The sequence below is a fragment of the Mustela putorius genome, unplaced genomic scaffold (assembly GCF_011764305.1).
Source record: "Mustela putorius furo isolate JIRA1106 unplaced genomic scaffold, ASM1176430v1.1 tig00000145_pilon_pilon_pilon, whole genome shotgun sequence".
NCBI classification, from domain to species: Eukaryota; Metazoa; Chordata; class Mammalia; order Carnivora; family Mustelidae; genus Mustela; species Mustela putorius.
In genome coordinates, this window is record NW_025421294.1 from 37,561,576 (window position 1) to 37,583,620 (window position 22,045).

The window sequence follows — 22,045 nt, forward strand, 5'->3', positions numbered from 1 at the left end:
ACTTAGACATGTTAATGTCCAACTACAAAAGAGGTCTTCATCTTGTTAAAGTCTAGTCTACTTTTGGGACTTATAGGAGTTTAAAAAATATATCCTGATAATATTTGTTGCATTCCAGGTATTATATCTTTTTTGACACTGTTATACATGGGACCTTTTTTTCCATTGAATCTTCTAGCTGGGCATTTTATATATATAAGGCTTCCGTTTTGTATCCCATGACCATATTGATTTTTTTTAATCATTCAATTTTAGCACTTTCTTGTATTTTCTAGTCATACTATCGTATCATCTGCAATTAGAGATGGTTTTACTTCTTCCCTTCTGGTTCTCACACTTCTGATTATTCTGTCTGTGCTGGCTAACATTTTTAAAACAAGGTTAAATAGTTGTGGGGATGGTGGACATCCTTACCTTTTGTGTGCTTCCCATCCCTTGAACAACCTGTAAATTAACAGAAGTAAAAGTTCCTGCAATGCAAGGAATGTGATTCTATCTAAAAACATTGCCCAAATCAGTAGAATAAAATGTCTGAAAATTTCATATACTGCTTAGAAGGTACAGTGGGCTCCTGTGAAGTGACCATATTCTTAGTTCCAATTTTGTGTAATTTCAGTCTTCAAAATGAAGTTGGGGTTTTTTGTACGCATTTGTTGGATTTAACTGTATGCTTTTGTAACTTTTTAAATATGGACTGCTTCACAAATTTGCATGCCATCTTTGCACAGGGGCCATGCTAATCCCTGTATCATTCCAGTTTTAGTATATGTGCTGCCAAAACAAGCATGCTTGTGTAACATTTTTAATGAGATTCGCCCATCTTGCACATACAGTGTTGTAGGTTGGCTTTCCTCTTGCCTGTTTGTATGCTCAGGCCATTGGTAATTAGATTTATACTCTGAAAAACAGGCCAGGAAATCATTATGTTTATTTTTTCCCCCTCAATAAAGCTAACTCAGACAACATTAGAAATTATATATATGTCTTTAAAATTCTATTTTAACTGCTTAATTTTTACAAACTGTAGGATGGAAGCATAGTCAATGTTCTTGTTTCTATTTTTTTATAAAATAGTAGCATAAAAAACAGTATATTTAACCTAGATAAGTATACATACATATCTTTAGTGCCTAGTCTGTTACAGGTGCTGAGTACTTCTAGGCTGAAGCTGACAGACCAGAAATCTGCATTACCTCCTCCCTTGTTAATAGGATTCCTCTTTGTGTACCTGGGTGGCTCAGTCAGTTAAACATCTGCCTTCGGTTCAGGTCATGATCCCAGGGTCCTGGTATTGAGCCCTGCGTTGGGCTCCCTGCTTAGCGGGCAGCCTGCTTCTCCCTCTTCCTCTGCAGCTCCACTTGCTTGTGCTGTCTCTCTCTGTGTCAAATAAATAACATCTTAAGTCCAATTCTTTGGATTTAAAAAAAAAGGATTCCTCTTTAGTGAGCATGGTATCTCTGAAGAAATGAATTAGGTAGATTAGATAGGTTGGGGATCTGGTACTGCTCAATTAGCTTTTCCTTTGTCCCATCAGAGACATTTCGTTAGTCCTAACAAAGCCTGTGAAAGATGAATGAGTGCTACTAGAAAAACAACACATGCTTTATTTTGAATGAAGCTTGTAATTGATTTGATATGTAAAAGAAAACACATTTCTCAGCCCCAATAAGACATGGAGTGCTATAATGCAAAAAGAGCTCTGGATTTTTAATCTAGTCATCTGGGTTATAGTCCTGGCTCTTTCTGATCTTGAGCAAGTCATTTATCCATGTTAGGCCTTCCTTACCTTCCTGTTAAATAGTAAGGTTAGCTGGTACCATCTAAGATCTCTTCCACATCTAAATTCTCAGATTTTAGAGAAGTTATGCGTATGGCTTTGACTTTTAGCATGTTGATGCTCTTACTTAAAGCATTTTAATCCCTATATCCCTGGGTTTTTTTTTTTAAGATTTTATTTATTTATTTGACAGAGAGAGATCACAAGCAGGCAGAGAGGCAGGCAGAGAGAGAGGAGGAAGCAGGCTCCCTACCGAGCAGAGAGCCCGATTCGGGGCTCGATCCCAGGACCCTGAGATTATGACCTGAGCTGAAGGCAGTGGCCCAACCCACTGAGCCACCCAGGCACCCCTATATCCCTATTTTTATTTTGGCAGTATGTTACTTTAGGTAAAGGGAATATATGTAGTATGTGTGTGTTTGTATAGTGCATTCTAGATTTACATGAGAATAAAATACAAATATAGTTTTAGGCCAACACCATCTGTTGTGGAAGAGTTCTATGGAATCTATTCATAACTCTTGGGAGTGACAAAAATTTCCCTTTCATTTTCATGATCTTCATACTCTAATCAATCTAAATATAGGAACATTATCCCAATCCTGTTCCTTGCTGCTTTCAAATTTTCAGAATTCTGTACAACAACATTTTGTACTTTGATGGTGAGCTCTTTGAATATTCAGTCTATTCCCTTGGGGGCTGTTGTCTTAGTGAAATGGAATGCTCTGGTTTTTAATCTGTTACAGCTATTATTATGTGAGTCATATCTTGATATATACCTTACTTATACATTATGGGTTCTCCTTTATTCATGTGAAGAGTCTGAATCTTAAATTAGGAAACCAAAAGAGAAGAACCAAAAGCAGGAAAACAACTATAAACATACTTCATTTTAGAGGTCAGTGGGTTTTTTTTGTTTGTCTTGTTTGTTTTTAAGATTTTATTTTATTTATTTGACAGAGAGAGAGAGGGAGAGAACACAAGCCAGGGGGAGAGGCAGAGGGAGAAGCAGATTACTGGCTGAGCAGAGAGCCCAACACAGGGCTCAACACATGAACCCTGTGATCATGACCTGAGCTGAAGGCAGACACTCAAATCATCTGAGCCACACAGGCGCCCCATGTTTTTTATCAAAATGTCAAAGTGAATTCTTAGCAAATTCATTCACTTGTGGAGTAAAAGATAATGTCTAAGATTATGTTGCATATTTGAATCTGAAAAGCAAACTTTTCTTGCGTTTTCTGCATGTTAAAACTATTTATTTGTCAGAAAGGGATTAAGTGCTGACCATTTTTAAGGACAGTTAAAATGAGTAGATTAATGTGAGTAAGAGTTTTCTGAGATGTGAGTTTTTTGTAAAAGTTTTAGAAAAATAACTGGATTGATGGGGGAAAGAAGGGTATTTTCCGAAATAATAAAATTAGGTTTCATTATTAATCTTTTGCTATATGTTAAACCATGGAATAAAAAAACTTAGTGTGGTTGGTTGCCTGCAATTTAAAGATTTAAAACTGAAATTTAGGGAATAAAAACTGTTTCCTATCTTTAAATCCATTGTTAGAGCATAATGCTATGCTTAGTCCCAGACATATGAACGGTACTAAGCATCTTTCTTGGTTTCAGCAGTCAGATGATATATGAAACAGATAAACCTGAAAGTTTCAGAGCATAAGATGTTAATCTAATGAGTATACATAGTTTATGGTCTTTTTCTTTATAACTGAGAATGGTTGACTTGGTGGGGAAAAAAAAAACAAAAAAACAAAAACATAGCTTCTTAGCTGCTAGGCTGATTTCTATGTCCAGGTATTTTCAGAAATTTAGGTTTATGATATCAGCTAAAATCAAAGCACAACATTTGGTGACCAATTCCTAGAAAATATACTCATATGCATAGGATGCGCATGATAATCATAGAACAGTTCTTTTTAAAATAAGGAAGGTACTTGTATTTTAAATTCTCAGAATAAGAATTCTCAGAATGAGCCACGTGGGCACCCCCTAAAATGAGGCTTTTAATTTCATATTTTTAATGAAAATTCTGCACTGCTCAGCGGTTTCACTAAAATATGTTGTAAACACTTCTGTATTTTAGTATGGATGTTCAGTAGACTTTATCTGTTATGTGTGTTTGTGATAAAGAGAAAAGTAGAGACTGAGACAAAAGGAAGCTTGCTTGATGTCACAAACATTTATTTTGTCTTATTTACTACCACATAAAGTAGTGACTTTGGAACTTTTCAGCATATAGATTTGAGATGGATTTGGAGTGATTATCCTTAAGCATAATGTATCATCTGTCCTTTTTATGGGACTTTGCTCTTATGCCTTTTGTAGGTGGGAGAGGTAAAATAAAGCTACCTCATATTCATAAGGAAGGGGCTTTTACTTTTTCTAAAGTATTTTTCTACCTTTATTTTTTTAAAGATTTTATCTATTTATATGAGTGAGAGAGAGTAGGAGCAGGGGGAGGGTCCGAGGGAGAGGGAGAAGCAGACTCCTCACTGAGTGCAGAGCCCCACCATTGTAGACAACAACAATGACTACAACTACAACTACAACAACTCAGGGCTTGATCCCAGAACCCTGAGATCTTGACCTTAGCCAAAGTCAGACACTTAATCTACTATGCTACCCAGATGCCCCTATTTTCTACCTTTGTTATGAGATTGTTTTTGTCAGGTCCCTCTGAGGGCCTCTTTCAGTTTCTTTGGTTTAAGTACTGAGATTGTAGAGGTTTTGTTGTTTTGCCTTTGCTTTGTGATTCTCTCACAATTAGAGAATTACAACAGGTTATCTCTCAGGTACATTTAATATATTTGAGGTTAGACAGTTCTCTGGAACTACTCAGGAAAACCTGAAACTTTATTCAAATAGGTATCTTATTTGAATATTGAATAGATAACTTTGTGTAATAGGTACTCATTTGAATGTTAAATAGATACCTATTCAAATAGTTATTTACCTATTGTGCTTTGTCTTCTACTCCCTGTTCAGTAAACTAATATTGAGTGTCATCCCTAGACTATTACTGACTTATCTAAAGGTTAATATAGCAGAAAATAAACATGCGTTTCATTTTGCCTTGTTGGTAGAACCAGTACGGGGTGGATTGTGATTATCTGACATATTCTGAACACCTTTTAGAGAATAATGTGCTATGTACATTTATTTATTATTTAGAAAATACAAGGGAAAGTCATTAGTATAGATCATGTTTCTCACATTTGAATTAAACTTGATACACCCATCTGTAGTGATCCCCTTAGTGGATGTCCAGCACATATTTGTTAATTAAGGATACTTGGGTCCTCTTTCTAGCTCTGCTATTAAATAGACAGTTTTCCTGCTTTGCTATCCGTATCCTTTTAGAATTCAGCTGGTTGCCATTTCACTAGGATAAGCTACATGGCCAAAAAGTACAGGGATTCAAAACACTGGATGTTTGAAGGGAAAAATAGCTGGCAGTGGCATAGTGTGCCACTCTTAAGGTAGAGGATGAGACCTGTTGTTTGCTGCTTTGAGATAAAATGGCCAGATTAGGTGGAAAGAGCATGGCTGAATCCAACTGTCACTCCAGATACACTTTGCAGTATTAGTTTGTTCTGTCATTGGCAGCATAGCATTCTGTAAGGGATAGAGATTGCCCAGGAACTGGAGTAATTGTATTTATTTCTATTATGAATAGCCCAAATTTCATTTGGCTCTGGGCCAGTAAGGGAGTGGTTAATTTCATGGCTTCTTTAAAACCATTTTGAGAGTAATTTCTTTTAAATTAGTATTCTTTCTGCAGTTAAATATAGAACATTGAATTTTGACACACACCCTCTCCTTCCCACCACTCTGTCATTTACTTCCCACCCACTCTTACCCAAGACTCCCATCAAGCTTCACTTTTCTTTTTACTGATTTTTGCATTTATCAAACTATTTCTTGTCTCTGGCACCGTATAAGATTAAGAATGGCTCTCTATGTTGGTGTGGAATCAATGATGATAGGCCAGGTAAGTATCTGGGTAAAAGAAGCTGCATCAGTCTTGTTCTAGCCCTACCACTATGTAGCATTCTCTAAGGAGCTCTGCTGCCTTTTACAGCAAATGAGGAGTGGACTCCTGCCCCCTTTTTTCTTCTCCTCTGGGTTTGAAACTACTGTAGGATGTTGTAGTTCTTCTGTTTCTTATGGTTAGAACTTCTCCCATAGTCCAGTATGAAGGATCACCTGTTCTGTCCTATTTTCTCCGAAGAGTGAAGCACTAATTTCTGACCACCTGTCTCACCCTTTTCGAAATTAGCTACTATGTAGGTTTCAGAAAGAGGCATTTACAGTTCCTTGACTGAAGTCCAGAGTGGGTGCTCCTGTGATCAGGTTTCCTCATGGAGCTGCTGGTTTGACTATTCCTTTGGACACTGCAGAGCATTCTTTCCCCTGCTAAGGATTTTTCAGTTCCTACTTTTTGGTTTTATATGTTCAGAGTCCTGAGATTCAAGCTAATGTTACTTGATTTTTCCTAGTATCTTACCTTTTTTATGACATCCTTTGTCTTTTTAAAATCCTGCCATTATTGTCTGATGAAATACATAATGCTATTTTTCTAAGTAATTATTAAAATCATCCTTTGGAGAAGGCATTGGGAGTTGAAAAGAGTTGTCCCTGGACCTTTTAGATAGAGCCATCTAATGTCTCCATTTGCTCTTGTAGTTCCAAAATAGGGAAAATTTCAGAATGTAAGAATTAATTATTAGGCAGACTTCTAGCTATAATTTTGAGGAATGAATCAAAGAGGAATGACCTGATCACTTTTAATATATCATTTATAAATTTTGGTTTTGATGTCAATTTTTTATTTTTCTTCTCAGTCGCCTTAGGTCGTAACCAACCTTTGAAAAAGGAGAAACCCAAATGGAAAAGCGATTATCCCATGACAGATGGACAACTGCGCAGCAAGAGGGACGAGTTTTGGGACACCGCACCAGCTTTTGAAGGCCGTAAAGAGATTTGGGATGCCTTGAAGGCTGCTGCACATGCTTTTGAGAGCAATGATCATGAACTGGCACAAGCAATCATTGATGGTGCAAACATAACATTACCACATGGTAGGTTTGGTGGTTTTCAAGGATAACAGGGAACATACTCAGCTCCTTTCTAATAACAAGAAACCAAATGCAAAGAGTTCATTTTTCTTGCTGTGCTTTTTTTTTTTTTTTTTTTAAAGGGGAACATTGCTCGTTGTTTCTTTGTATGTCTTTTAGCTGGAGAAAGATTTACTTTGTGTGTTTTATTTTTTAAGTAAGTGCTACATCCAACATGGGGCTTGAACCCACAACCCCAATATCAAGAGTTGCATGCTCCATCAATTGAGCCAGCCAGGTGTCCCACTATTTTTTATGCTTTTTAAGTATTTTTAATCTCAAGAAAGCGAACACTTGATAACCTGTATTTTCCAACTTCCATACTCAGAAACTTGCTAGTTCTTCATCAAGGGCCCTCCATCCTTTGTCCCAATCTTCAGAGCTTCTACTGCACTCATTTCCTGTGGGCACTAGAGAAGTCTCACATTTAGATTTCAGAAGCCATAGAGACTCAGTGGATTTTCCTTTAGTCATTGTACTTTCTCAACAAGCCTATTTTTAGCATAATGAGCAAACTCAAACTTAGAAGTCACATGTTCTCAAGGACAGTTTTCAATGATTGTGACCCTGAGCATTATTAAGAACCTCTCTCTATTTTGCTTAGGAATGTGACTCGAAGGAACATGATTAGTTTTGAGTGTTTCCAGGGACACATGTTTGCTGGACCCATACATATCCTCTTGCTTGGTCTCCTTAATTAGACACTTCAAAATTTTTCATGGTATACTGAGATTTAAGTGTTAATTTTATATTATATTCTTTGCTCTTTTGATAATTGTACTTATAAATTTTTCTCTTTAGTTTTTCAAATTAATATTTTTCCAAGTTGTCTCTTTAGCCCCTTGTGTAATCACCTGCATTCCTTTGCATTGTTTTCTGTTTCTTTATACCTTCATTTTTTTCTTTTTCAATATCTCTCTTTGTCTGTATTTTTAGAACACTGCTTTTCCCTGTTTAATTATCTGCTTTATGTCCTTTAACTCCTTTTCTCCCTCCCTCCCTCCTTCTCTCTCTTCTTTCTTTCTTTTTTGGTTTTATTTATTTAGCTAACTCCACACCTGATGTGGGGCTCGAACTCACAACCCAGAGATCAAGAGTCACATGTTCGTTCCAACTGAGCCAGCCAGGCTCCCCGACTCCTTTTCAAATAAAGATATTTAACTTAGTATCCTTCCCAGTTTCCCAAATGTCTGTTAATTTTCTGAATTAACTGTGCTTCCAAGAAACTTAAAAATACATATTCTATAACTTTTCTGTTCTTTATTATGAAAGCCTATTAGTATAGGCTTGGGTTAATAATATTTATTGAGTACCCACTGTTTATAGATGACTTTTTCTGCACAGGTGTGAAAATGATGCCTCCTATATTTGAAAAACTGTGGAGTTAAATGCCATTTTAGTATGACTCTTTAGTGCTGATTTTCAAGGATAGTCTTTGAATTCTTTACCTCGTGTGATTGGGGGTACACCTTGTCTTGTTCCATTACCTCTTTTAGTTTTATATTTTGTCTTCAACTACTACCTTTATATAAATAAAGGAAAGAGACTTCCTTTACAAATTTTTTATCATCCTTCTCTTTTTAATGCTTATATCCCATATTTTTTTAAAGCAGTATTTATTGTTTGTTTGTACAGGTTTGCAAGCTGAGAGTAGGGGTGGGGAGTGGGAAAGAATTAATTTATTTGTGATTGTCTTAATTTAGAAGCCTGAGATCCGGAACCATAGAATTTCTTTGACTTCCTTACTTTATACTTATAGTTACCTGTAGGAATGTCTGATTGTGTTCTATAAATTATGACCCTGGGGCACCTGGGTGGCTCAGTCATTAAGCATCTGCCTTTGGCTCAGGTCATGATCCCAGGGTCCTGGGATCAGGCCTCACATTGGGCTCCTTGCCCAGCAGGAAGCCTGCTTTTCCCTCTCCCACTCCCCCTGCTTGTGTTCCCTCTCTCACTGCTCGCTCTCTCTCTCTCTCTCTCTGTCAAATAAATAAATAAATAAATAAATCTTTTAGAAACAATTATGGCCTTGTTTACAAGTTAATGGAGGCAAAGTAACTGTTTTATGTAAGGCAGGGGTATATGTATATTTTATTGGGTATGGGCAAATACTTAAGTCCCTTGTTTTTGCTTACCTATGTGAACTGCCAAGAAAAGTAATGTTGTTGGCAGCCCACCAACCAATAGATTAGAGAGAATTATTCTTGGAAATTTGATAGGATGAGTTTCTACTTCCTACATTTAAGGAGTATTTTTTGCTTTAGCATGAAGAAATCAAATTGATGTCTCCTGTTCAAAGCTCTATAATAACTTTCTTGGTCTTACTGTCATTGCTACCTTTGATTGAATTCCCTTGTTCATATTTGAACCTTAATAGCATTTTTTGGATGGACTTTAGAATTGTGTTCACTCATGTACTCTAACTCACCATGAGTTTATAACTTAGCTATTTAGCTACATGCTTTTATCTAGACCTAATCAGTGGTGTTACTGAAATGTCTTCCACCTTTTTGGTGTAGTTATATATTTGAAATTTTACTTTGGACACACTTTGCTGTGTTAGACCCTAAACATCCTATAATTCATATTTTAAATTTAAAATATTGCATAGGCTTTAGCTCAGGCTTTAGTATCAGACCTAGTCTTCCTTTCTGCCTCTACTGTATTACTCATGGCTATGCAACTTTGGGCAAATCACTTCTTTTCTGTAAGCTTCAATGCTGCCATCTATAAAATATGGATTATAACTACCTATGTTATAGGGTGGTTGTATTGATTAAATGTGATATTAACACATATAAATTTCTAACCATAGGCCAAAAAGTGATAAATAGTAGTGCGAATGAACTGCTTTTCTTGAACTCTGGCATTAACAGGTAAATTCTTGTACCAAATTCTTTAATACAATTTGATGATTTTTATGGATATATTATCTACTGATACCATCTTTCTCTGGCTTTTGGGGGACTCTGCCCATGGGCAAATGCCTAATTGAATTTTGAGATTGTATTGATTCCATAGCAACATTAGTAACAGATTTATTAATTGGACACCAAAGCATTGATGACATAGTTTAGCATCATTCCTGTTTAGGCCCATCTCTGTTCTTTCATCTACATCTGTGTTACCCATAAAAGTATTGAACTGATCTTAGATTGACAATCTGAAGAGATCCTAGGGCGTACATTCCTTTCTAAGCTTCCTTCAGTCAGGTCTTGCCCTGTTTTCATCTCATCCTGTTTTCCCTTCCTATGATCTTATCCCAACCCATTCATATTATCTTCCCAATATAAATAATATAAAAAATCTCTTAAAGTTTGATAACTATATGGAAATGTCTTTGTAAATGTTATTTGTATAGGTTTGCCTGTTATTTTAGATTGTATATGCAAAGTAAGCAAGGACCGTACTGTTTTTGGTTTAAATTATATATATTACCAGTGTTATGTGCACAAAAATTATGTATATGTCAGTGGCCTTTTTTCTGTAGAATCATAATTACCTTATTTCCTGAGTTATTTTTCAGAGAACCAAAACACCTCCCATCACCCAATGCCCATGCCTCATATTTCCTCCTTTGTTTCTTTTTCATATAGTGATTCCATGAATAATTCTGTTCTTGTTTCAACTCCAGCCTGCAGGTCGTGTTCATTATATTTTTGTCTTGTCCAAGCACCAGATAATTCTGTGCTTTCTAATTATCTTTCTTTATTAATATCAGCAATGTCTTTAGTTCATTATTCTCAAATGGCAATAGAGAGAGTTAGAAGATGGTATCATAACTATCGGGGAATTTTAAATGAGCAAATGTATTTTCACTCTGGAAATTGTGACTTAGATTGAGGATATATGTGGACAAGTGTATTGTGGAAAAATCTCCCTGGATGATTCTGGTATCTAGTACCTCTTTTCCACAGTCTCCCAATCCCATAAGCAGTTTATTTTTCATGATTTACACATTTTTTCTCATGGTCCTAAATTTCTTAAAAAGAGTATCTCCTTTTCTAATTGACTGCTATTTTGCCATTACCTAAAAATCCTAAAAACATTCCTAATACAGTACTTCGCTAATGAAACTAAGTCACAGATTAAGTGGTTTACCCAGATTAGCATAAACAGAGGGTTTGTATTTATGTATGTATAATGTATGTATGTATGTATTTTTAAAGCTTTTATTTATTTGAGATAGAAAAAGCATGAGAGGGGAGAGGGTCACGGAGAAGCAGACTCCCCCCTGAGCAGGTGGCCCAATGAGGGACTGGATCCTGGGACTCCAGGGTCATGACCTGAGCTGAAGGCAGTTGGTTAACCAACTGAGCCACCCAGGCACCCTTTTCTGTTTCTTTTAAAGGTGGGGGTGCACCTGGCTGGCTCAGTAGTTAGAGCATGACTCTTGATCTCAAGGGCTGTGAGTTCAAGTCCCAATTTGGGTATAGAGATTACTTAAAATCTTTTAAAATAAATAAATAAATAAAAGGTGGTTATTATTTTCATTTTTCAGAGTTTGGCCCATGGTCACTATTCAGTAATTTTCAGTGAAAGCTTATTCAGAAACAATACTTGTTTCATAAAGATGAGAGGATTTAATGCTTTTTAGAATTCTTATATAGAAGATTAAAAAGGATTTTAAAAATTGGCTATTCCCTCTTTCCCTACTTTCTAATTTTCTAGAAAGGTGGTGGTTTATTTCTTCAGCATCTGCAATTACTGTGTTTTCCATCTCCCTCCCAATTCAAATGTAAAAGCTCCCCTCTTAATCTTTCTTGTCTAGGAGTAGCTCCTCACCATTATTCAAACACTTTTCCCTTTTTTACAGACTTAACTCCAACTTTACTCTTATTATTTCTTGTGGCTAAACATTACCAGGTCTTCAGTTAGGCTTTTGAAGGTCCATTTCTTTTGTCCTTTTTCATGCTTAGGGATATAGAAAGTAGGAAAGGGTAATTCTTTAAAAACTTTTTTAATCACATTCAAAATATAGAAGGAAAAAGAGTTGCCCAGAATTTTATTTTCCTTTTTCCTGGTCTTACCTCAAAATACATCAAATGTGAATAAATTGAACTTTGTGTAATGTGATTAAGTCTTTAAAAATCAAGGCATTGGGACGTCTGGGTGGCTCAGTTAGTTAAGCAGCTGCCTCCCGCTCGGGTCATGATCCTAGCATCCTGGGATCAAGTCCCACGTCGGGCTCCTTGCTCGGCAGGGAGCCTGCTTCTCCCCCTGTCTCTGCCTGCCATTCTGTCTGCCTGTGTTCGCGCTCTCTCCCTCTCTCTCTCTGACAAATAAGTAAAATCTTAAAAAAAAAAAATCAAGGCACTTAGGGGAGCCTGGCTGGTTCAGTTGGTTGAGCATCTGATTCTTGACTTCAATTCAGCCCAAATCTTGGTTGTGGGATTGAGCCCCATATCAGGCTTCATGCTCTGTGCAGAGTTTGCTAGGGGTTCCCTCTTCCTCTGCCTCTTGCCCTTCTTTTGCACATACACTCTCTCTTCCCCCAGTCTCTAAAATAAACTTCGAAAAATCTTATTAAAGTTTTTTTTTTAAAAGGCACTTATAAATAATATAAATAGAGCAATTCTATGTTAGGGAGCCAACATGATGAAAAGAACACCTAGACTAAGAACCAGGAATAATAAAATACTCATAATTCATGTTTTGAAGTGGTGTTATGTAATCCTCATGCCTGTAATAATCACCTACAATAGTACCTATTTTAAAGGGATGAGAAGGAGGAGTGCCTGGGTAGCACAGTCAGTTAAGTGTGTGACTCTTGGTTTCAGCTCAGGTCATGATCTCAGGGTCCTGGGTTGACCCCCAAGTTGGGCTCCATGCTCAGTGTAGAGTCTGGACTCTCTCTCTCTCTCTCTCTAAAATAAATTCAAAATATTTTTAATAAGTAAATAAATAGATGAGAAAACTGAAATACAGAATGGTTACATCCTTTTTCCAAGTGTTAAGTCATGGAATTGGAGTTAGGATTTGAATTCAAGTACTGGATTTAACAACAAAGCAATTGAAAGACAAAGTCATTGCATTTCTGTTTTTTATAGGAATACACGAGTAATCTTCATGGTTAATTCCATTTTTAGTCCCTCCCACACTGTACAGAATATTCTAAAACTATACTTGGGACACCTGACCTGCCAGTGGAGCTGGTGACTCCACTTCTTCCTTTTTTTTTTTTTTTTTTTAACATTTTATTTATTTGAGAGACAGAGCAAGCAAGGTGTGGGGCAAAGGGAGAGTACCAAGCAGACTACATGCTGAGTGCAGAGCCCGATGCGGGACTTGATCCTAGGACCTGAAGATCATGATTTGGGCTGAAGGCAGATGCTCGACCAACTGAGCCACCCAGGCACCCCGAACCTGCGACTTTTGATCTTGTTATGGTTTCAAGCCCCATGTTGGGTGTAGAGATTACTTGAAAATAAAATCTTAAGAAACAAAAACAAAAACAAAACCTACATACTTATTAATACTAAAGAGAGACAAGTAGATTTTCTAAGACATGGATAGGCAGGAAATGCATATATATAGACCTCATTTCTGTTTCCCTTAAATGTGATAGAGGCCCATTAAGAAGCAGACCATGTATTCTGGTTCCTATAAAGGTCCCTGTAAGAATTTGTCATTTAATAAACTTAATTGATAAATTTGTCATGAACATAAGGCTTAGGAATGAAAGCATGAAGATATTACACGTACGTGGGAGATAGAGAATTTTATCTAGACTGTGGTGTTAGAAATGAAACGGCATTTATATAGGATCTGGCAAATGACTAATCGTAAATTAATAGTATATTAGTATGTGAATTAATAGTTTCCATTCTCTGTCAAAGAAACAAAAATTATTTGGAGCTATAAAATGTAAATTTATCCACTCTTCTGTTGCTGTCACTAAACCCCCCAACCTTTTTTTTTTCCCAGTTAAAGCAACAAAGGCCCTGAAATAGCTGAGGTGGGAGATTGTCCTTGTGTCAGTAGGCCTCTCTGAAGATCATTGTCCCCTTAGAAATGTGACAAAATGTTACATAAGCTTCCCCCCCCCCAAAAAAGATTGATTTATTTGAGAGAGAGAGAGTCCTCACTCCGGTGAGTTGGGGGTTGGGGCAGAGGGAGAGAATTAAGCAGACTTGGGGCTAGATCTCAGGACCCATGACATTATGACCCACAAGATCATGACATGAGCCAAAACCAAGAGTTGGAGACTTAACCAACTGCATCACCCAGGCACTTCCTTACAAGCTCTTTTTTTTTTTTTTTAAAGATTCTATTTATTTATTTAAGAGAGAGAGGAAGTGTAAATATGAGCAGGGGGAGGGGCAGAGGGAGAAGCAGACTCTCCACTAAGCATGGAGCCCAGTTGAGCCCACTGGGCTTGATCCTAGGACCTGAGATCAAGACCTGAGCCAAAAATCGCTTCTCGGCCTTTTGGCTAAGATCAAGTGAAGACCTGAGCCAAAGTCAGACACTTAACCAACTGAGCCACCCAGGCACCCCCCTACACAAGTATTTACTGTTTAACCGTCATAGTGGCTTGAGCAATACAAACTAAATCACCTTTCACCTGTGCTTACTGAAAGACCTGGTAGACTTGGTGCTTCTGAATACCACAGTCTTAAAAGCTACCTTGGTAGGATGAGAGCTAAAACTGCTCTTAAAGCCTGACTGTCAGATATAAGCTTAATATAATTCCCAACAAAATGTTTGCATGAGAGAGACTGTCATTAGTTAGTCCTGAAAGACTGTTCATATCCTAATGAAAGGTAATTGTGATGGCCCTTTTGACATTACTGTGATTCAGGTTTATAGAGAATCCCATGAGGCCTAAAGCAGTGAACTCAGATTTTATAAGTTTGATCTTTGTATATTGGTATTGGTGAGCTCTCTTCCATAAGTCTTCTTCTGAGGTTTAAAACTTAGGGGGCCCCTGGGTGTCTTGGTTGAGGGTCTGCCGTCGACTCAGGTTGTGATCCTGGGGTCCTGAGATTGAGCCCCTCATTGGGCTCCTTGCTGGGCAGGAGAGCCTGCTTCTCCCTCTGCCTCTGCCTGCTGCTCCCCCTACTTGTGCTCTCTTTCTGTCAAATGAATAAATAAAATCTTAAAAAAAAAAAAAAAAACTTACATGAGAAGGGAACTAACCTTATTGTTTTCAGTGGGTTTGTAATATGTATTAGGCAATTTTGCATATGTTTTGTTGTTTAATCCTTGCAACAACTTTATGAGGTAGATACTATAGTCCTTGAGGAAACAGACTGAATATGTCCAAAATTAGGGTCTAAATTAAAAGTTGAGTGTGATCCACTCCAAAGCTGCTACTCCTTGCATCAGATTCACTGCTTCTCTAGTCTTCTGTCCCTCCATCAGGCTTGACAGTGGGCTTCCCAAATCATAAGACTAATCTACTGTTTTGTTCTTTTATAGTCTTTCTGTTATATCACTGCTTTTGTCCAACTCAATTATTTACTTAGGCTTTCCTTGCCATAGGAGGTCACATTTGTTGAAAAAGTCAGAGTTTGTGCCTTCTGGGTCAGTTAGGAAAGAGATGTCAAAAAAAAAAAAAAAAAAAAAGGAAAAAGAAAAGGCAGCAATAAAGACAGTATTTCCACAAGCTTTGGAAGAGACACCCAGTATAACAAAAGCCTTGCAGTTCCAGGACATCACCCACTTAATTAATTTTGGAAGGGCAGTTTTCTATATCAGATTGCCAGTGTATTTTAAATATTAAATTTTTCAACTCTGTTGAGGTATACTGAAATATGCCAACAGCACATATTTTTAAAGTGTACAGTTTGATCAGCTTTGGCATGTATATACCTGTGAAACCATCATCACAAGATAACATTTCATTTCTCCAAATTTTCATTATGTAAAAGTTGATTTTTAACTTTTACAAATGTGTCCATGTAGCTATACAAGTCTCAAGTGGCAAAAATGTTAAGACTGACTGCAGTCTTAGAGGAGTGAGCATAGAGGGATAAGCGGAGAGGCCTTTGAATGCTTTAAAAAACATCCTTTTTTAACCTGAAAGATTGAGAAAGAGTTCCTGGCACTTAATAAAGCTATTCTTATTTTTTGGTGTATAAGGTAGTTTTATCTTTATAATTTTCTTGTGAAATATTTTGATGCCTAATTAAAAATAGCCATAGAAAACCAAGTTGACCAAGGAAAAGGGAATATCTGAGGCAGTCATTTAGATAGAAGGTAAATAAAAACTTCAGCAAATTATGTATGGAATGAGAACAGAAGGTGGAGTCTTGGCAGATTTCTTACTATCATGGGGAGATGTTAGGGCTTCCTGACCTGGGGAGGCGATGCCCTGGCAATTGTTTATCTTGGTAGCCATCTGTCTCTGCTAGGACTGTGATAGGTTTGTGAGGAGAAGGGTAAAAAGACAAGAATGTCTTCCACAGAGGCTGCTTGGTGACAAGTGTGAACAAGCCTGACTAGAGCTTCTTTAGAGCTAGTACAGAACTACTAAATGAACTACACCCTCTGTGCCCAGGGGGCGGTCAATAAAAACCTTCTAGGGGCTCCTGGGTGGCTCAGTAGTTTAAGCGTCAGGCTCTTGATTTCAGCTCAAGTCATGATATGGGGGTCGTGAGATGGAGCCTGTGTCTACTCTGTGCTGAGGATGGAGTCTGCTTGAGATTCTCTCTGTCTGCCCCATACCCACCTCACCCCTCTGTGCATATGTTTGCATGCGCTCTCTCTAAAGTAAATAATTTTTTTAAAAGAAAATACCTAGGGGCGCCTGGGTGGCTCAGTGGGTTAAGCCTCTGCCTTCGGCTTAGGTCATGATCTCAGGGTCCTGGGATCAAGTCCCGCATCGGGATCTCTGCTTAGCAGGGAGCCTGCTTCCTCCTCTCTGCTTCCCTCTCTGCCTACTTGTGATCTCTGTCTGTCTGTCAAATAAATAAATCTTAAAAAAAAAAAACAAAAAACCATTTTTTAAAAAAAGAAAGAAAAAGAAAAAAACCTAGAAAAATGCCTACATTATCAACTTTTTTTTTTTATTTTTAAAGACAGCACATGAGGGCAGGGGGTGAGGGTGCAGAGGGAGAGGAAGAAAGAATCTTAAGGAGGCTCCACACCTAGTGCATCCCTGTGTGGGACTCAGTCTCACCACCCTGAGATCATGCCCTCAGCCAAAATGAGCAGTTGGAGATTTAACCAACTAAGCCACCCAGGTGCCCCTACATTATCAACTTTTAAAGTGGTTCTTTCCCTCTTGTGTTTGAACACACAGGCTTTTAGAAAAAACTCTCCTGTCTTCTAACTATGCCCTGTTATTCACCTATTCCTCTCAAATATGGCAGATGAGACAGTGACAGTAATATGTCCATTTTGTCACTATATTTGGTGGCCTCACAGGACTGAAACTTAGTTGCCATTTTCTTTTTTCTCATCTTCCAGGTCCTTATGTGTTGGTGGACTGTATTTAGACTGCTGACTCTTCTTTTTTTTCTTTTTTTAAGATTTTATTTATTTCTCAGAGAGAGAGAGCGCACAAGCAGGGGGCGTGGCAGGCAGAGCAGGCAGAGCAAGAAACAAGCTCCCTGCTAAGCGAGGAAGCCTGATGCAGGGCTCCATCCCAGGACTCTGGGACCATGACCTCAGCTGAAGGCAAACACTTAAATTAACATAATGAGCCACCCGGGCATCCCTAGACCATTGGGTTCTTACTCCCTGTGATTCATGTTTGGCTTTTCACCCCTCTAATATTTGTCCTGTGCCCTTTCCCCCCCATGTCTATTTCCTTTTTCCCACTTACCATATCACTAACCCAGGAACCAAGCCCTCAGGAATCCCAGTTATTTCAGTCTGTCACTTATTGTATGTAACCCTGGACAAGTTCTTTCTGCTTCACTTTCCTCATGTGCAAAATGAGTGTTAATAGATTGACCATAAAGGGCTTTTTTGAGGATTAAATGTCAGTGTATTCGAAGTGCTCAGAACCAGAACTAGTAAGCACTCTTATATGTTTGCTTGTATGTTCAGACTTGTATGTTTGAGATTATTACTCTACAAGCTGCTTTTACCCTTTTCCTGATATACTTTTTCAGTTACCTGCTCATAATTGAGTTGATACAGTATCTCACTGAACCTGAAGCAGTTAAAAACTAAGCAGAAAAGCTTCTAACCCTAAATTCTCTGTCACTCTCATTTCCGGTTTAGGTGATTCTTCTTTCCTTTTTGTTTTCCATCATATAACCTATCATTTAGGTCTGATTGTCTCAGATCCATTTCTGTTGCTGTAGTCAGGCAATCATTTTGGCTGATTTTTTATTCCAATCATTCTCCCTTTATGCAAATGGTAAAATAATCTCCAGGCTTTGTCTTGTTCACCTGGAACATTGCTTGGCATGTAACAGGCATTCAGTATTTGTTAGGTAAATGACTCATGTACTGTATCAGCCACCTGTAGTAGGAAATCTAAACCCCCGAACCTTCTGTCAGGTTGTCACTATTGCTGTCAATCTAGTAGTTTCACATCATCGATTCTCTATTCATCTCAGCAAAACCTCTTGCTATATCCTATTTACCTTGTATTAATTCTTGTTCCCATGTTATTGCTATTTCTTGAAATGCCCTTTATTTCTATTCTGTGTCATGGCCAGAACACACTATTTCCACAGAATTTCTCCTTTTTTGCTCTACCAGTGTTAGTCATTCTTCTGTTGTGTGATGTCTCAGCATTTGGTTGATTTTCAGTGTATTTGTACTTAAAATCTCTGGTGGGTATGCCATATCTGCTTACCTCAGTTAGAAGTTTCTGGGGATTAAGAAAAATGTCTCTCTTGTAACCTTTCCTCCCCAGAGCTAGTGGTGTGGCTTATACTCTTCAAGGTGTTTAGTAAATGTTCCTGCAGCAACTCTGTGGAATATGTGGAGTGGTCCTCATGAAGTCCCACAGAGGTTATGTGTTTAGAGGTCATTATTAGCAGGGCAGTTTTGTCTTTACTAAAGAGATACAGGGCTAGTAGATGGTGGAGAATTGGGAGTATATTGTTCAAAAGGGTCTGGGCCAACAGAGGAGTCATTCTGCTCTGAGTAGGTAATTCTGGGACAATAGTCAACTGTGGGCTATATTGTAAACAAAGTTTGTTTTTATTGATAAATTGATCCCAGATATTTAATTTGGGGAGAGAGTAACCCAGAAAAGTATAGCTTAAAAATGTAACTAAATCCTATCTGACATCATGGTCTGGACTTTTCCTCTATTTAGTTATTCAGAGCATGTTTAGAACTCAGATTATAATTTGACAGAAGTGAGGAAAAGAGTAAATAAGCCAGAAAACTCCATGTTAAATAAAATGCAAGTTACGTTTTCTCAAAATATTAAAGTATGAGGGCCAAGCAATACGAAGTCTGGGTAGCTGATTTCCAGCATCATAGGCATGAGCACTTCGTGAGCTGGAGTAAGAAGATATGCCATCTACTGGCACCTCTTTCATGGAATTTTTATCCTCACCCATTTGAGATCTGAAAACTGAATTTCTAACTTGCTGGGCTGAAGGACAGAAGGGAAAAGACTGCTTTCCAGGGAGGCCTGGCTGACTGATCTCAGGATCTTTTTTTTTTTTTTTTTTTTTTAAAGATTTTATTTATTTATTTGACAGAGAGAAATCACAAGTAGATGGAGAGGCAGGCAGAGAGAGAGAGAGGGAAGCAGGCTCCCTGGTGAGCAGAGAGCCCGATGCGGGCCTCGATCCCAGGACCCTGAGATCATGACCTGAGCCGAAGGCAGCGGCTTAACCCACTGAGCCACCCAGGCGCCCTGATCTCAGGATCTTGAATATGAGCCCCATGTTGGTGGGTAGAGTATACTTAAAAAAATAAATAAAATCTCTTCTCTTCTTTTTAACCTGAAATACCCTTCTTAATTAGCAAAATGAGACAGAAAACCTCTAAAGTGGTTTCCAGGTTTGCATATTCTTCTTCACCTGCAGTACCATGACAGATATAAAATAACAGGACGATAAACAAAAGCAGTCAAACTGCAAGCAGAATGATGTCTGGACTGAAAGACAGCTTACATTTGTAAGGGTATTATCTTAAAAAAAAAGTAATGAATGAACTGGCAGATGATGACTGAAATTATTTTTTTTTTAGAAAGACTGCTTCAGGAGCCAAAGTACCTATTAGATTGTATGTTTGTTTCAAGATTGACATACACTCATATTGTAGCACACTCATAAAAGCTGCTTCTGACATCTCTAGTTTTTCTAGAGAGGCTACAAATGTAAGCTGTCTTTCAGTCCAGACATCATTCTGCTTGCAGTTTGACTGCTTTTGTTTATAGTCCTGTTATTTTATATGTGTCGTGGTACTGCAGGTGAAGAAGAAAATGCAAACCTGGAAACCACTTTAGAGGTTTTCTGTCTCATTTTGCTAATTAAGAAGGGTATTTCAGGTTAAAAAGAATATTGCTCAAGGTTGCACAGCTGGTTAATAACAAGGCTCGGAGTTTCATCTTGGTCTACAGATTTCAAAGATAATGGTGCTTCTCTAAAAGAAAGTTTTTCTAGCAGAACATTGCCAGAATGTCGCTCTTGTACTTATCAGGCTGACCATACTATCAGTGGGTCAGTGGGATATCTACCTGAGGTGTTTTCTTAATGGAGGTGATAGTCTTTCGTGAACTCTGCACGTTCTCTTTCCTGGTTCTCCTGGTGGCCAGCCCATCTGGAAGACACTAGTTGGGGTCAGACACTAATGTAGGTTTCTTTGTCTCAGGACTAAGCTATATAAATAGTGAAGTTAGTACAACTGACTATACCCCTATTTATAAATAGCATTGGTACTTTAGCATGATGCTTGCTAATTAGGGAACTACTGGTGATCACAACTGTGCTTAAAGAATATCTGTTTCTGCAATGTCCTAGCATTTGGATTAATTAGTGAACAGCACAGAGGCTGTACGGTATCTTTAAACACAGAGGAAAGGGGAGAGTCGTGTGTTATGCTTGGTGACTGAATTCTGACCCAAACCCATCTTATGTAATTTAGAAGACAGACGGATCGAAGCCATGCTGGACTGGTGACTGTTCCAGTCTCATTTTGGGTGCTTTGTATTTTCAGCCTATTGATAATGACAACAAAGATCAGCTTGTTAACTCATTGGTTCATTGATAATATTTCTCATTGTCCCAACCCTATATACTCATTATATATGAGTGTTTTGAATATGGTAGATTTTTTTTTTTTTTAAGATTTTATGTATTTATTTGACAGACAGAGATCACAAGCAGGGAGAGTGGCAGGCAGAGAGAGAGAGGAAGGGAAAGCAGGCTCCCTGCTGAGCAGAGAGCCTGATGCGGGGCTCAATCCCTGGACCCTGGGATCATGACCTGAGCTGAAGGCAGAGGCTTTAAACCACTGAGCCACCCAAGCGCCCCGATGTTTTTGTTTTTTATCAGTCAGCTGACATTAACATTCCAGGTTGAGCAAAGGATGTGATATGAACAACCTTGTAAGAAAGCATTCATTAGGGCGCCTTGGTGGCACAGTGGGTTAAGCCGCTGCCTTCGGCTCAGGTCATGATATCAGGGTCCTGGAATCAAGTCCCGCATGGGGCTCTCTGCTCAGCAGGGAGCCTGTTTCCTCCTCTCTCTCTCTCTGCCTGCCTCTCTGCCTACTTGTGATCTCTCTCTGTCAAATAAATAAAATTAAAAAAAAAAAAAAAAAAAGCATTCATTAAGTGTGCTTTCAAGCTTCCTAAGGAAAGTCCTGGGGATTATAATGCAGTTTATGCTTTATAAAAAAAAAAAAACAACAACAAAAAACTCAACAGCCATTAATACCTTCTTTTAAGCCATGAATGCTTCTTTTCCCTGAGCTATCTGGTTATAAACTTCATACCCCTTTTATTCTTCCTTTTTAACCCATGGCTTCTCTGTAACAGATTGACTAAATGAGGTTAAATACAACCCCTCAATCATTTCTGTGGTGATTATGCTAATGAGATTCATCTATGAGCCAGGAGCCAGAGCAGCTGGTAGGCTTGTCATCTCCAGTTTGTGGTCCCTTTGGACGAAGGACTTTTGGCCAAGTGTGTAGGAAGTCGAGGCACTAAGGAAACTGCTCTGGAACACTGTGTTGTGGTGAATTGAGCTAGGGATCTGTTTTTTGTGGT

General features: G+C 38.1%; 1 protein-coding gene and 1 non-coding gene across 4 annotated transcripts in view; one reads left to right on the forward strand and one right to left on the reverse strand.

Annotated features, from left to right (window-relative positions):
* UBTD2 (ubiquitin domain containing 2) overlaps positions 1-22,045 on the forward strand; it is a 63,738-nt gene that overhangs the window by 37,353 nt on the left and 4,340 nt on the right. For all 3 annotated transcript variants that reach the window (XM_045075603.1, XM_045075605.1, XM_045075604.1), the window contains exon 2: positions 6,634-6,870. In XM_045075603.1, the coding sequence (XP_044931538.1) occupies positions 6,634-6,870 (237 nt within the window). The remainder of the gene's footprint in view (positions 1-6,633; positions 6,871-22,045) is intronic.
* Positions 684-787, reverse strand: LOC123390878. The gene has a single exon (XR_006605468.1). It is a non-coding gene; the product is annotated as a U6 spliceosomal RNA (small nuclear RNA).